Raw genomic sequence first — 17,164 nt, 5'->3', positions numbered from 1 at the left:
TCAACAATGTTAAACATCATATTGGCATCAATGACAACCTTATCCAACACCTCCTAATCTCATCACAAGATAATGCAAAAATTGGGGACATTACATCAATGCTAAACATTGATCTACTAAATTTGGGTGAAGATACTTGTGTTTGACAAAGAAACCCCCCATGGCCTTTTAATAGGAGTTGGACTTAAAGGGTGGGATTTGTGCCAAGGTTACAGTGGACACTTAGGCATCCCTCTTATTAGCTTAGTTCATAAGCAAAGTAACAATCAGTGAAATTGTGAAAAAACAATAACAATAATTGAACAACAAGAAATTGAACGCAATAAAATATAGTCTTGTCCTTCAACTCATATGAGCCAATTCATTATTGACTCAACCGACAAGGATAGAATGCATAACTCTCCAACTAACATATTGATGAGGAGAGACACATTAGCTCATGGTACAGTGCCATATTAACTCAAAGGACCTATTACTCAATATGTTAGTTGGACACATATACATTTCATCTTTGTTTGTTGAGTCATTAGTACACATCTCTTATAATTGTGTTGTAACACACAATTGTATTAGCTTTAATAAAAAGCATCACTTTTGGTGGTGGTCAAGTCCTGATATAGGGAGAAATAATTGAATTCCCTGTTTGAAGTGGGACAAGTTGTGTCAATTTCTCTCTTTCACACAGTGACACATGCTTGATTTTCATCTTGCATTAAAATGGTAAAAAACAATATTGTATTTCCTAAGCTCAATAGTACAAATTATTATGGAATCTTGTAATCAATAGCTATTATAAACCCACTAATGAATTCAGAGGTCTATATGATCAGGAAAATAACATGAAAGGAACTTGATAAAAGAGATACTGAAGTTTTTTCACCAATAGGAGGTGCAGTTGCTGAAGCCACTTTTCCATGAAACATCTATAGAAGTATGGAATATTCTTAAAAATAAATATGGGGGAGCATCTGCCGCTGAGTTGCAGAGTCTACGATGGAGATTTGAAAATGCAAGAATCAGACCGTGAATCAATTAATGTTACATCACAAAAAAGCAAGATTTGGTTAATCATATGAGGTCGCTGAATGAAGATACAACTGAAAGAAGAATGATAAAGAAAATCTTAGCCCAGTATTAATATCTGAAATTTCTTTGGGATCAGCAACTGAAAAGGCTATGACAAAGACAGAAAAATTGAATGATGAATATCAGTTTTATTCATTAAATTAAATCATTAAAGAAAGCCCAAATTCATGACCTGAAACCAGACACTAAATAAACCATTTATTTACTTAACCATATACAAGAGTTTGTTCTGGTGTGATATAGTTTTAACTTTTATCCAAGGGAAATGATGGTACAGGCAACACTGAACCCAATCCTCTAATCTGGAAATGCTTTTTGTTCAGACTGAAAAGGTTATAACCAAGCTATTTAGTTCACACTCAGAATAACTGAATGATAGATATTAGTTTTATTCATCAGGTTAACTCAACAAAGAAAACTCAAATTCAAGACCAAATGCATTCAAAGGGTGTCTATCAAAACCAAGGACAGGGAACAGCAACTGCATCCAAAGAGGAATTAGTATGGACATTGAACAAATGGGAATCATGAAACAGACTACCTCCAAATCAGTATCACGCAAAAGTAGGGTGACAGCAAAAGAAAAATTTGTCTCAACTCAGAAATGAATTGATAGTATAAATTCGCGATGCTGTGCAAGAACTCTGGAATTTCTTATCAATAATGAACTACCAATTTCTGTCCATATCAAAGGATAAGCAAGTTATTCCTTTTCTATTTCCTGAACTTACAATATGCACATCTTTTGCAGCAATCCTGTACAAGGGAGACTTAAAACATAGTATAGCCCAAGTCATTAAACATTAGGATACTCTACACTGAATCATGAAAAACTAGAAAGAAATATGTCAATGACATTAACGGATGTCAGCAAAGCTTCTTGGAAGAATAACTACTTCTCAGAGATCTAAGGTATCATGCAGTACATTTTCAAACCTGTCCTTGGCACCAATTCCATTGTTTAATTATGTTAACTCCAAGGTAAGTGCTAAAAAGAAAAACACACAAACGGAATAGAAATGATTACCTGCCCCAATTCTTAACAATCCTTATCTATGAAGCTGGAATATCCCTGGATAGGATTTTTGTTTTGCAGGGATATTCCAACTTCATTGGCATATTTGCATGTGGAAACATGCAAAGCCTATCTAGTGAAAAATAATTTAATTCTCATATATTCCATTATATGATCTCTTATAGTTTAATGGAAATTCCTCCACTGATAAATCACAGATACAAAGCTCTTCAGAGCAGATGGCTATAAAAGTAGCCATGTTTAGACAGGTTTTAAATTTTAATGCAAATAAAAGCAATTGTAAATCCTGCTGCTTGCATGATATCAAAAATTAAGCTCTCCAGTTTCACAAGTGCACTTGTTAATGACTATTGTAATGACCTCGTATCTAGCACATTTATATGTGGATACCATCAAAAAGCCATGCAAAGTACTCATAACCAGAAAGGCATGACGACAACATGTAAGAAACTAACCCTCCAGTTGTTGCAGTTGCAAGCTGCCCAGTAGCATCATTCTGCTTGATATCAGTTAATATTGCATTCAGCTTCTCTTCCTCAAATGCAAAATAAACAGGGTACTGCAATTATTTCAGAACAGTGTCAGCAACCTCTGTCTTTGTTACGCATTCAGTCACCAAAATACATATATTTAAAAGAATAAATGTTAGCAAGGTTTCAAGAAATAAAGAATATAATGGAAAAAATGTCAGCAAGTTTTCCTCCTAATGAAGAATATAATAAAATTAAGTAAATAATTTAACATGTCAAAAACACTCCAGCACTCCAAATACTAGCATTTAGATGAACCTATCTGAAAATGTAAGTCATGTATACCATGCTTTAAACTTTGAAATGCAGATCAGAAACCAAATATCAATCATACACCCACTATAGAGGCATAATTCTGAAATCCTAATTAGACTTGCATCTTCCACTACTATTGAGTCATTGACTTACCAAAACTAAAAATGCCTATGATAGATACCAAACACTAGTCTAAATTTTCAATGAAGTTTGCAAAATAAATAAAATCTTACAGGGTGAGTTTGTAAGATTTATGTGGATACAGGTTACTGGAATATCACACATCCCTCAGGATCTTTATTTTGAGATTTGCTACCTTCCACCTGCCACTTCAGATTTGACCCTGCACAGAGATTCTTACAGGGATCCATACCAAGACCTGTATGCTGACATCATACAGTACTTTGTGCTTGGGAAGGTCATCGTTCTAGGGGACTTCAATGCCGTACCAAGGCCCAACAAATTCCCCTTCCTGAAAGGTCATAGGATGCATTCTGCTACTAGAGATTGATCTAGACTAGGTTTGCACAACTTGTCAAATAGTGCCATGGAACCCCTCTCAACCTATGGGAAACATCTTCCACATCCTGGTGAATCCCATGACCTGTTGATTCTGAATGGTATATCCGGCTTCTCTAACTCCAGCAAGCTGACATGTTTTCATCATGCTGAGGGGGCTCGTGTGGTAGGCTAAATCCTTGCCAAACAAGAAAAGCCTCAATATATATGTGAGCTCTCCACCAGTCAACTAACTACAGCCTACCACACCATCCTCTCATACTTACCTGTTGATCCATCAGATAGGAGCAACAAATGGCCAACAAAGCCCTAGAGTGCACCAGACAACAGAACGGTGAGACCTCGGTATTCCTCCTAAGTCCCCGCCCCCACTCTAGGATGCCAACCAATATTATCAATACGGTTTCAGCAGTACTGGTCCACACATCGAGCCACACATTCTCAGAGCGTTAGAGAGATCTGCTCTGGACAGCCTCAGAGTAGAGCAACTCCCACCCATCAAACTACTTCCCAGACCCCAAAAAAGTAGCCAGAGGTTCATTTGGAGATTCTTTCTATCGACCTTGGATGCTACGAGTATCCCTCGCTCATTCAATCCCCTCAAGATCATACAATTGGGCCCCTTGATGGTTTCAGAGGACTCCGATAACAAACTAGGGCCCTACTTTCCCCCTTCGACCATGACCATCAATCTCAAAGTACTTTGACACAACCTCATCCCTCTCTCAATCTCAAAGTACCTTGAGGAGGTGATGCAAGAAAAACTTGTGGAAGAACGCAACAGATAGGCAAAAGAACTGAATCTCAAGGTGAGAGGTCTCCCCTTACCCCACCCCTCTCCGGATCCTATGGAAGTGAGGGCTAGGTTCCTTCGGGACACCCTTAGCCTCCCCGATATAGCTTTGGACAAAGCCTGGATGGGCTACAACTCCACTCTCTTCCTCAGGTTTCGGACTGCATCTGATCGACTCTGCGCCCTCAAAGCTAAGCGGAAGTTGTTTCCTCTTCCCAACAGGATTTTCTTGGACGAGGACCTCACTCGAGCACAAGTTGTGGGACTTAAACAATCCAGAGAACAGGTTATGGCAGCACGACAGGCAAGGAAATGGGCAGTTATCAAGAATCTTCGGGCAATCATTCGGGACTCCTTCCCACTTGGGTGAGGTTCCAAATGACGGGCCCACTTGGGGAGGCGAAAGGGTACAGGCATTTCTATCCGTTGTTGGAATGGCAATGGATCTTTCTGGTCATCGTCGGGACTCTTGTATGACGCTCTCGAATCAATGGACATCCTCTTCGTGACCAAGACTTATGCGAGCCCTATTCGACCCCTCCCAAACATTGAAGATTACCATTGGATCTCAATTTGCAGGCAAGAGACGAGGAGCTCAGGACGGGTCAAAGGATCGGGTGGAGTTACTTGTTTGGCTAGTGACCCACTCAAAAACAGGGCATCTTTGGTAGCTGAAGATGAGTTTGTCAAGTTTATGTGGATTCAGATTAGCATCAAAGTCTCTGCTCTGAGGGACATCTAAGTCTAACTGTTAGAAACCCTTCATGTACTTTACTGATTTATTCCTACCTACTTGTTCTGTTAATTAACAAGTTATTTACCATGAAAATATTGGAAATAAATACAAGTACATGCTCAACACATTACAGATCATCAACTGAAGGAAACAAAACAAGCACACAAGTGACACTGTTGTTTTTGGACCAATGTCCCCAGAAAAACCCAATGCGGGAAAACCGGTGCAGCTATCTGAGGGTTTTATTATTATGCAGTTTCTGAATACAATATGGGTGCCAAAACCGGCTCACCCAACAAAAAATAATCTCGGCAATAGTACCTCTCCTTCGGAGACAGATGCTCTGGCTGAAACCTCGGATAAACACTCTGGCAACTCCTCAGCTTCAATCTGCCCCACGAAAACCCCAGCGTCAACCTCTAGGGACTGCATCAGCCCTTTTTGGCCCAGGGTCACTCTGGCTTGGCCTGCGTCAACCTCTGGAGGCACTGCTCAGTCCTCTAGCCCTCTGCATCACTCACATTGGCCCTCTGAGGCACTGTGCAGCTCCTAGCTAGCTTTGCGTGAGCCCTAGCTGGCTCTACGTGAACCCTTGGCTAGTTCTGCGTTGCTCTCTCCGGCTACTGCGCTGATCCTCCTGGTGTTGTCTCTGCCTCTCTGCTTCTGTATTCACTGCCTCTCAGCTGCAACTTTGATTCCTCTCTCAACTTTCTCATCAAATCACCCCCCAAAAAGTTGAAATCTTGATCTCTTGGTGTGTTCTCCAAGTGACCCTCAAGCCTCCTCTTATACTTTTCTCGTTGACAAATCAACAGCCGAGATTAAGTCCCTAATCAACGGCTAAGATTAGATCCGGCTTGATCCATGATTTTTGGACCATTCTAACACAGTTTTATATTAATTCACATTAATATTTACTCCATTAAAAATATTAATTATTTTAATATCTCCCAAACTGTTTAGAATCTGCCCAAACCCTTTCTGGGTATTGGAGAACTCATGTGCCTTGGCCTCTCCACCAATTTTCGTGGCTAGAGCACATCCAATGCTACCCCAAATCAACACTCCCTCTTAGCGAGGACTGTGCTTTAGCAATACTCCTCACTGAGTATCACTCTGATCATCCGACATCGGTCTCTGTGTCAATGCTAGGCCTATTGCCCATCATCTACATTGTTGCATCCTATACTGCTACCCATGGCCCTGCCACTGCCACTGCTGCATCCGTATTGCAACTCCCTCTCATCCTGTTGCATCGTGCTGCCCATAGCACTATCATTGTTAATTGTTGTATTGCAACCCAGTTACTGAGAAGTAAGTAACTGATCTCCCAACTCTGACATCTCCGTCAAGCTAGAGACACCCATGATGTTGAAGCTCCCTTTGTCGCTAACAAGTGCTCCCTCTCTGACCTTTGCGTTGCTGCAACTATTCCATGCATCTCGCACCATTGCACACCTCTCTGTGCCATCTTGCACTAGTGCAACACTCTCGTGCTTCTCGCATTGCTGCCTCACGTTGTCTTGGGAATCCTGCACTGTAGCTCCCTCTGTCGCTCCATCCGCATCCATCTCTACTGACATCCGCCAGTACTGCTACTCCTCTTCAAGGCTCCCGTAGCAAGGTCTAATCCAAGAGGCTGGGTACCTCGAGGATCCTGCCCCTCATCGCCTGTAGTTCGTCTAACTACAGCTCGATGTCTCCCCACTTCCGCTCAAGTGGCGTGTGAGCACTCATGGCATAGTCATCATTTGTCTCCACTTGCTTCTTCGCCCTTGTTGGCGCTACCTTGGTCTCAGAAGCCTCTCCTTTGCTCTTCTTCCTCGGACACTGGCTTGCATAGTGACCCAGTTCCCCACAGTTGAAGCATTTGACCTTGGAGAGGTCCTTCTTCTTCGTTTCTCCTACTTTCCCTCAGATGCTAGGGCAGCATCCTCCTATTCCTCCTCCTTGATTTTGATCCCCTTGTCGCTACTTCCCGCCTTGCTTAGCCTTCTGATCTCTTATTGGTGAGTCGCCCACATTTCCTCCCAATCTGGAAGGGTCGCCCTACCCAGTATGCTCTGGACAAACACCTCCCAGGCTTCAGAGACTGTGTTCAGGGTTGTTCTCACCATCAATTCTTGATCCGGATCCGGCATGGCCCCTATTGAAGTCAATTGATCCCAGATCTCCTTCAATCAACCGAGGAAGGTGTCGATCTGTTCTCCCTTCTACATCTGATACGACCGCCACTGATTTTCTAGTAGCATCCTTCTCTGCACAGAAGTATGCTAGTACAATTTCTTTAGGGCCTCCCACATCTCATTTGTCGTGTCCTTTTCAGCAATATGTGGTACTACATGGTCCTTGACCCCGTCAAGGATGATGATCTTGGCCTTCACCATTGCCTCCTCGTACTTGTTGTTCTCAGCTGGGTCAACTGGGATCGCTATCGTCCTCAAGGCGAAGTACTTGACACGATTTTTGTCTAGAACGGACAAGATTCTGGCCTTCCAAACTACGAAGTTTGAGGCTTTGTCCAGTCTGTCTTGGTCTCTTACCCCGTTCACTGCCATCTTGTTGCTCCTCTACTTCCCTTCACGAAGTTCTTGGTGTGACTCCCTCTGAGCCTCAATTTCCCTCCTGGAAACCCTTCTACCAATGTCAAGATGCCCCCACTCCGATCGTTAGTGCAGTTGCACCACTGATCCGTTTTTCTTGGCTAGAAATCCTCGACAGCAACTCCCTCCTCCTTGGTCTTACCCAGTTAGGCATTGTTCTGACTACAGTACCCCACCAGCTTCACTATGCAATTTACCCACAGCATCCTAAGCTCCAGCGAACTTAAGGTTAGAGCTTCTAGGCTTTGCACAATCCTGGCACCAGCAAAATTCGCACCTCCTGGCCATGGGGGTCAATCCTTCCTGACTAAGAAAGATGACAGGGCACTGCGTAGGTCGAGTCTACTCCCCTCTGCCACTGTGTTGATCCTCTTCCCAGCTCAAACTTGACGACGCAGGCACTGCGTCACCCCTTCCATGTTGCTTCTCTGCTAGGAACAACTGTCACTCGGGACAGCTGTTTTCTGTTGCTGCTGCTCTGCTCGGTTGATGTCCTCAGTTCTCCTGTGATCTGCAACCACCCTCTGATACCATGTTGGAATTTTTCTAAGTCTAATTGTTAGAAACCCTTCATCTACTTTATTGATTTATTCCTACCTACTTGTTTTGTTAATTAACAAGTTATTTACCATGTAAACACTGGAAATAAATACAAGTACATGCTCAACACATTACAGATCATCAACTGAAGGAAACAAAACAAGCACACAAGTGACACCGTTGTTTTTGGACCAATGTCCCCGGAAAAACCCAATGCGGGAAAACTAGTGCAGCTATCTGAGGGTTTTATTATTATGCAGTTTCTGAATACAATTTGGGTGCCAAAACCGGCTCACCCAACAGAGAATAATCTCAGTAGTAGTACCTCTCCTTCGGAGACAGATGCTCCGACTGAAACCCCAGATAAACACCCCGGCAACTCCTCGACTTCAATCTACCCCACGAAAACCCCACCGTCAACCTCTAGGGACTGCGTCAGCCCATTCTGGCCCAATGTCACTATGGCTTGGCCTACGTCATCCTCTGGAGGCACTGCTCAGTCCTCTGGCCCTCTGCGTCACTCAGGTTGGCCCTCTGAGGTACTACCAATGTTGCACGAAGCGGGAGCGAAGCGGAAGCGTTTTTTGGAAGCAGAAGCGTGGAAGCGTCATTTTCCAAAAATCTAGGAAGCGAAGCGTCCGCGAAAGCGTCTGCTATATATATATATATATATATTTTTATATTTTTTTGCATTTATACTCAAAACAAACATCCCAAATACCAAATTAATTGTAGAAGACATGAAAACATGCATATTTTTGCATAAATCAAGATAGATATGGCATCCATGATTCCATTGTAGTTACTAGTATGTACAACAATCATCTATATTCTAGCTATTACAAACATACATCAAATTTTTAAGCATATTATAAAACATAAAACATTTAAGCATATTATAAAACATAAAACATAGAGCATATTATGATTTATCTAGCAAGTGAGCAACTGTCAACATTTGTCATGTCCAAAATTCAAATAATAATGTTTACAAAATATGTCACTTGGTCACCGCCAAGCCAAAAAGGTTCAAAATTCAAATTCACAAGTCTACAAGTCTAATGAGTAATCTATGACAAAAAGTAGTAGATTGTGAATATATCTACTAATCTCTCCTCCTTCCACCACGAATAGAATGTGGTGGCGGGCCTCCACGTGGCGGCAATGAAGAAGATGGTGCCTGTGGAAGTCGTGGAACTGAAACTGATGAAGAAGAACCCCCTGTTGTTGGTGTTGAACCATGGAACCTAGGAACCAAGGGACCAGATGGGGGTGGGGGTGGTGGCATATCAACACGGTCATCATCATCCTAGAATCGCTCAAAAAATTCATGCAAAAAAAAAAACACTAGTTAACAAAAAAATTAAAAACATGAATTAGAGAAATGCTTTATAAGGGAAAATTGGAAAATTCATACCACAATGGACATACCTGGATAAGAGCATCCTCTAATTGCTCTAGTCGCAACACTCCATCCTCCAAATTGGGCTCCTCTGGATTCTTGTCCCAAATCAACAAGTCTTTATTAGACTTTGCATCTTCACAGTAATGGGACAACAATCGCAAGTTGTAATGAACATAAACCAAGCTCTCTGCCCAGTCTAAACTCAACCTGTTCCTTTTAACACTGTGGATGAAAGAATAAGAGCTCCAACACCTCTCTGCAGAAGAAAAGTTTACCACCTGTGATAGCACCCGCAATGCCAAACTCTGTAGAAGTGGAGTACCCCCTCCATGCATGTTCCACCACTCAAGAGCAGAAAAAGGCTCTCGATCTTTAATTGCATGCATGCTCCCAAATGGACCAGTGTTGAGCGTATAGTTGCTCACCTGTCTCCGTACCAATGCAGCCTCCTCCTCATCAGGGATTAATTTACTCAATGCAGCCATATATTTTTGGTGAACCTCTTGATCTTGGTGTGGTTTTCTCCTGCTTCCCCCCCCAGGTGTTGGTGTTGAAAGCCATGATGGATGATAGTATTTAGGTGTCAAAACATATGCTAATGCATGCAATGGAATATTTAGCATTTCCCATCGGTTTTGCACCTCTACACGAATATAATTGTACAAGGTGGTATCTCTAGGCTCAACAATGTCTTTAATTTGCCCCAACATGCTATCCATTTGCTCATACACCTCCCCAATTACCGGTCGATCTGAATCTGCAAACTTGATCATGTAATAAATTGGTTTGGTGAATTGCAAAACATATTTAACCTGTGACCAAAAGTAACTGTCAAGAACAGTGTCCTTGACTGCATTAGCACCATCTGTGTCAGTGTTAATTTCATCCCATGTTTCAGCACACACCAGATTAGTTAAAGCTTGTCTCACCTTCACTAGCCACCTAAAGGTGAGGTAATAACTAGCAAATCTTGTCTTTGCAATTTTAAGCAATTGCAACTTGGAGTAAGTGCCATAGAAGTAGTTTACCCTTGTATGCCCTGTGATGAATTTAATGAGCTGCTTCCCTTTCCTGTAAACCTCAGCAATCCACCCACATTCTTTGTGTTTCACAATATCATGCATCAAAAGGTTCAATGTGTGAACCAGGCACCCAGACCAAAAGATGTGTGGATGAGTACGCTCAATAATTTTTCCTGCTGCCTTACAATTTGCTGCATTATCTGTGATCACTTGAACCACATTATTCGGACCAACATCTTTGATTGATTTCAATAGGAGATCTGCAATGTTTTGTGCAGATGCAGTGATGGAGGAGGAGTCATGACATGCAATAAACACTGCACCACTAGAAGAAACACCAAGAACATTTATCAAATGTTGGTTTCTAATATTTGTCCACCCATCTGATACAATGGATACCCCAGAATCTACCCACTCATTTGTAAAACGTGTCAAAGCTCTTTGAACCTTAGCTTTTTCTCTTTCTAATAACATTGTTCTAGCTTTCTCATAGTTGGGGGCCTTGTATCCTTTTGGGGCTTCATTGATGGCCTTTAACATTTCATGCCAATAGGGAGAGCGAAGCACATTGAATGGTACACCGCAAGCACAAAGAAAACGGACTATCTTTCCATCCACATCATCCCTCCCAGCAACATTAAGGAAATCCCCTATTGTTCTTCTACCTCCAGAGCTTGCAGAAGTACCATGAGGAGATGAGCAACTACCAAATTTAGAGGTTGCACTTGATTCAGAATGAGTTTTTTGTTTCTTGTTTTTTTGTTGTGCAGCCATCTCTATTTGGATGTATTTTCTTCTTTCTTCAGTTGAAATGTTTGGGCAAATTTGTACCCCCACAGAACCCTTTTTTTCATCACTGTCCAGCACCCCACAAAGATGCCTCCTCAGACGGGTATATGAACCACAATATGGTTTTCCTCCATGACAACCATGAGGGCACACAAATTTGTAAGATCCACCACCCTTTCCCCCATCAAGTTTGGTCACATAGTTCCACAAGGGTGTTGATGTAGCTTTCCCATCTTGTGTTTCAGTGTCCCCTTCAAGTTCATCCCCTTCCTCTTCAAACCCTTCCTCCTCATCATACATTGGGTCACTACTATTAGGACCATCACCAATGTCCTCTTCTGTTTCTTCCCTTCGATTCCTCACCATTGCCATCATTAAAACCAAGAGTGGAATGCTAAGTTGCATGAAATGTGGCCCTAGGGGGCGTTTCGCCAGGGGAAACGAAACGAAACGCGTTTCCCCGTACCGTACGGCCGGAAACGCGTTTCCAAGCCGTACGGGCCACGTTTCCCCAAAAAAACATTTGTTTTTAAATTATTTTTTTTTAATGTAGATCTCTTACATTTGTTTGCCCTAGTGTTGATATGCAGTTCATGGTAATGTTAAATTCTTAAAGTAAAAGTGATATTCTCCTTTATTTTTCATTTTCATCCTTTTACTTAAATTTTTAACATTACCATGAAATGACTCAGGATGTTTGAGAGTGGTTTCGCCGTCATTGGATTTCATATGGAGAAAGTAGAATTTTAGATCTTACTCAAAATCCAGCAGACTTGTCTGTTTTTCAGGATTTCAGGATTGGGGGGATTTCAATGTTTCCATTGGATTTTATCATGTACTAGGGTATGGAACTTGTATTTAATCGAGAGAACAAAGCCCTCTATGCAGGGGAGACTCCCAATAATCAAGAGAATGTAGGGTACTAGGGTATGAAACTTGTATTTAATCAAGAGCACTAAGGTCATTCGACTATGTAGGAGGAGACTCCCAATCAACCACGAGACAAAAAATTAGAAATTTCTCGTGGCTGATTTTGGATATTTCTATTTTCATTATGTGATTATTCATGAGTAAATGTGATGTAAATTTAGATACTTATAGTCTATTCATTGACAATTGACAATTTTATCATAATGTAATAAATTAGAATGTATCATATATGCTTTATGATTGCACATATTTCTTAAATTCCTAATATATATATATATATATATATATATATATATATATATATATATATATATATATATTCGCGTTTCCCCGTTTCCAAAATTTGGGGAGGTCGCGTTTCGTATCGCTTCCCGTTTCGGAAACTCGTACCCGTTTCCCCGTTTCGTGCAACCTTGGTGGAATGATACATAGAAGCCAAAAGAACACCATCTTGGAATATGGATATAGGTGGTGGACAACGGCAACCTGTAAATAAAGGAGCAAGTAGAAACAATGGGAAAGAGTAGGAGAGGGAGGAGAAAAATACAAAAAAAAATTCAAAAAAACAAGGGAGTTTGGGGTTTGAACTTACCTCTTTAGCTCTTGTAGATGAAGTCCTCCAAGCTCTTGCTCCAAGCTCCTCCTCCTTCTCCTAGCTCCTCCTTCTTCACTCCTCCAAGCTCTCCTCTCTTCTCCTCTCCTTTCCTCTCTTCTCTTCTCCTCTCCTCTCTTCTCTTCTCCAACTCTCATAAACTCAAAGTGAGAAAATGAGGAATGAATGGGGGCTTTATTCTTTTCATTCCTCACCTTAACCTCACCCTAACCCACCCCCTTAAAGTTGAGTGAACATAACTTTAAAAAAAAATTAAAAAAAAAAATTGTTTTTCTCCCTTGGGCGCGCCCCTTTCCGCCGAAGCGTAGGGAAGCGTGCGTGAAGCGCACGCTTCCTGCTCCGAAGCGCCACGCTTCGACGGCCCGAAGCGCCGTACGAAACACGCTTCGGAGCCGGCGCTTCGTGCAACGCGCTTCGGAAGGCGCTTCGTACGGCGCTTCCGTACGGGGCGCGCTTCGGAGCTTCGGAGCGGGGGGGCGGGGGGGGCGCTTTGTGCAACACTGGGTACTACACAACTCCTGGTTGGCTCTGCGTGAACCCTTGGTTGGTTCTGCGTCACTCTCTCCAACTACTACGTTGATCCTCCCGGTGCTATCTCTGCCTCTCTGCTTCTATATTCACTGCCCCTCAGCTGCAACTCTGATCGCTCTCTCAACTTTCTCAGCAAATCCAACCCCAAAAAGTCGAAATCTTGATCTCTTGGTGTGTTCTCCAAGTGACCCTCAAGCCTCCTCTTATAATTTTCTCATTGACAAATCAACGACTGAGATTAAGTCCCTAATCAACGGCTAAGATTAGATCTAGCTTGATCCATGACTTTTGAACCATTCTAACACAGTTTTATATTAATTCACATTAACATTTTATTTTCCCTAAGTTTAGACTTAGGGACTCCATTAAAAATATTAATTATTTTAGTATCTCCCAAACTATTTAGAATCTGCCCAAACTCTTTCTGGTTATCGGAGATCTCATGTGCCTTAGCCTCTCCACCAATTTTCGTGTCTAGAGCACATTCGATGCTACCCCAAATCAACACAAAGGATATGGATCCTTAGCCCTTCTCGAGAGAGTGCTTTCAACATCACTTCCAGGACATCTCGTCCAAGATGAGCCTCATGGACACCTTGATCCGTCCCACTGTTCTTTATGGCTCAGAGATTTGGGGAGCGTCTTTACTTGAGTCAAATTGGGCTTTAGCTGAGAGAGTCCAGATTCTTCTTCTCCGCCGCATCATTTGGTGCAAACTGACAATACCGCAACACATCATCCTTGCAGAGTGTGGGGCTCAGCCCTTTCAACTTGAGACGGTCTTCAAATTGGTTTCATTCTTGCATCATGTCCCGGGCTTTGCAGACTCGATAAAGAGAAGGGACTGATATCCTTACTTGGCATATTCCTCTTCTGAGATTATTGCCCGTTCTACTCCCTCAGGCCGAGCCAGATGTTGGTTTACAGGAGTTTCAAATCTCTTAGAGTCATTGGGAATTCAGTTGCATCGTCTCCCTCCTTTCCGATATTCCTTAGATGCTCCTAGTCACCTTTTACCTACTAGACAGGAGCTAAACAAGATCATCAGGGAGGACATCTACATGCAGTTCTTCCTGGTCCCCTGGGTCAATCCTCTGAGAGGATTGGCCCAAAGATGGCCTTCTACGCTAAGCACTTCTTGGAGTTGAGGGGCAAGCTCATTGTTCGAACCCAGTATTCGTTTCACCACTGGATGCATGCTCTTCGTATTCCTCTAGGCTAGTATAGAGTAGGTTCTCATAGACTTCGAGTAGAGACGAACCACCAGGTGGATAGACCAGACAGACTCTGCTAGGAATGTCATTTACAGCAAGAGGAGACCGAGGTGCACTTCATTCTTGGATGCCTTGTCTACTACGAGATCAGAGGAAGGTTTAAGTGTGTGTTCAGAGATTCTTGGACCCTCGCCGACTTTTTCAGGTATCTCAATCAGAGATGTTTGGCCCTATATATGCAGAAGGCTCTCAAGTTCCAAGCGCATATTCTTGAGCCTCCCATCAGACCAGACCCTACACAGAGGATCACAACATTTTTCCGGGTACTACCTTCAGACAGGGGCACCAAGAGATTGATTGATACTAATACGTATCCACACTCCAGATCAATGAGAATCTGTGGGACCTCACCCTGCCACACGAGATCTCAGCAGCAAATTTGTCTCAGATCCGTTCCTGGGAGACGGACTAGGTCCTCCAGCATTCAGCAACGCGCGAACCCCCCAGGAAATTATTTAGTGGGCAGTCTGCACTTTCCACCGACTCTTCATTGGACCAATAGACTTTGTTGAGTTTATTTTGTGTTATTCATTCAGCCTCGGATGTTAGGAGAGATGGGTCTGATCCTCAGACCTATTAGCTCATGGATCTTCTTCGCTAGGGCCAGATGTTGATTTACTTCATGCATTGTATCTTTTATAGGAGACCGTTCGGTTCTCCCGCTTTGTATGGACATTACTGTACTCAACAGTCCCTTTGACCTACTTTGTGGTCATTCGTTGGACATAAATATAATTATCTTATCTTATCTTATCTCTCTCTCTCTCTCTCTCTCTTTCTCTCTCTCTCTTTGTTGACAAGTTATTGAGTCGTCCAAACTCAGTGTTTTGTATTATTGTACCTTTATCACATTTTTATACATATGTTTTGATGTTATACTTATGTAGGTTTCTTTCTCTATATCGTTTTCAACATTTCTAGAAGTTGTGCTTGCACTCCCACATTATATTCAAACTAATTGTATTTTTCAGTCTCATTGACCTACTTTTATGGTCATTCGTCGAACATAAATATAATTATCTTATCTTATCCATGTCAACCTTCCCCACATAAATATAATTATCTTATCTTATCTATGTCAACCTTCCCCATCCCCCTTGAATCTTCATTGTACCACCATATTTTTTGAGGACACAACGTAGGATATTTGCACTACCCACTTCTATTAATTTCTTCCATGACTCTCCAATTTTGACTCCCTCAAGTCAACCTACAAGTACAATTATCTTCCCTTAGCTATCTAGGAGGTGGCCTTTAGCTCTCACCCTCCCACAGGGCCACAACCGATGCTTCTAAGTCCAATTCCGGTTCCTTAGCTATCTGGGAGGTGGCCCTTAGCTCTTACTCTCCACAACCTGTTAGAAAAGGAATACCATGGACAGGTGTTCCTAAGGCTTGGTGTCTAGCCTAAGAAACAGTGTCCTAATCTGACCCCCTTTACTTAACTTTATGGGAATAAAATTAAAGTGAGTTTATAAAGTATAAAGCCATAAAGTGACTTTAAGAGAAACAAAATCATAAAGTGACTTTAAGAGAAACAAAATCATAAAATGACTTTATAAACATAAAGTGACTTTAAGAGAAACAAAATCATAAAGTGACTTTAAAACATAAAGTGACTTTAGGTCATAAAATACCTTTTGAGTAATTAACGAAAAGGGGACTAAGAGCAAAAACTGTCTCATGGGTCATTAAGAGATTAGATCTCCACCCTTGATCTAAATGGCTAAGATCTAATCTCAGCCATTAGATCCTAGAGTTAGGTCTCTCCTTTTAATGAGAGAATAAAAGGGAAAAAGTAATGGGGAAAAGGCACGATTTGCACACTTGCTTCATGAGATTTGGAGACAAGGAACTAAGGAGGTTGAGAAGAAAAAGTACAGCAGAGGAAGGAGGGTACAGCAGCTACAGCAACAAGGAAATCAGCATGTATTCCAAGGAGAGCAAGAGGCACACATACTAAGGCATCTTCCTGAGTGTTTGACTGAACTCCAACACAATTATTGAGGCAGGCTAGGCTGAAAATCAAGGAGTTGTCTGAGTGCATTTATTGCTGTTAGAGGGCCTGAATTTACTGCTGTCAAAACAGCATGTTTTTCAAGAAGGCAGCCTCAAAATCAGAGGTATATTGACAGGGCATTTATTGCAGCCTGTCAGTGCTGTCAGACAGTAATTTATGACCACATGTGGGCACAGAAAACAAGGCAAACAAGCACAAGATTCTAGGAGACTTGCTACAGAGTGAAAAACGAGGAAATCTGACAATGAGATAAGTATTTTTTAATTGTTGTAATAAATGCTGAAACAATCCTGTCTGAAATAAAAATATCCCTCTCTCACTGGTTTTCCCTTCGGGGTTTTTCCAAGGTCATTGGACCAAAAAATCAATGTTAAAATTTGAGTGGCTGTTAGAATTTTTTCTCAGCAAAAATTAAAAGTGTAGAGCCATGTCTTTCTAGTTTTGAATATATTCATGTTTATGACAGCAGCATATGACATGTT

General features: G+C 41.9%; 2 protein-coding genes across 3 annotated transcripts in view; both read right to left on the bottom strand.

Annotated features, from left to right (window-relative positions):
* Positions 1-17,164, bottom strand: part of LOC149218711 (M28 Zn-peptidase nicastrin) — a 171,813-nt gene that overhangs the window by 100,793 nt on the left and 53,856 nt on the right. For both annotated transcript variants that reach the window (XM_089384132.1, XM_089384131.1), the window contains exon 4: positions 2,578-2,681. In XM_089384132.1, the coding sequence (XP_089240258.1) occupies positions 2,578-2,681 (104 nt within the window). The remainder of the gene's footprint in view (positions 1-2,577; positions 2,682-17,164) is intronic.
* Positions 2,688-16,354, bottom strand: LOC149218712 (uncharacterized). The gene is made up of 4 exons (XM_089383645.1): positions 16,300-16,354; positions 9,530-9,759; positions 9,279-9,407; positions 2,688-2,825 (listed from the first exon to the last, which is right to left on the bottom strand). The coding sequence occupies exons 1-4, from the start codon at positions 16,352-16,354 to the stop codon at positions 2,688-2,690; spliced, it is 552 nt and encodes a 183-aa protein (XP_089239771.1).

Source organism: Pinus tabuliformis, chromosome Q, assembly GCF_031772625.1.
Source record: "Pinus tabuliformis cultivar Carrire ecotype Pingquan chromosome Q, CPIR1, whole genome shotgun sequence".
NCBI lineage: Eukaryota > Viridiplantae > Streptophyta > Pinopsida > Pinales > Pinaceae > Pinus > Pinus tabuliformis.
The sequence above is the reverse complement of the archived record's forward strand: the minus strand, read 5'-3'. Positions and strand labels throughout refer to the sequence as shown.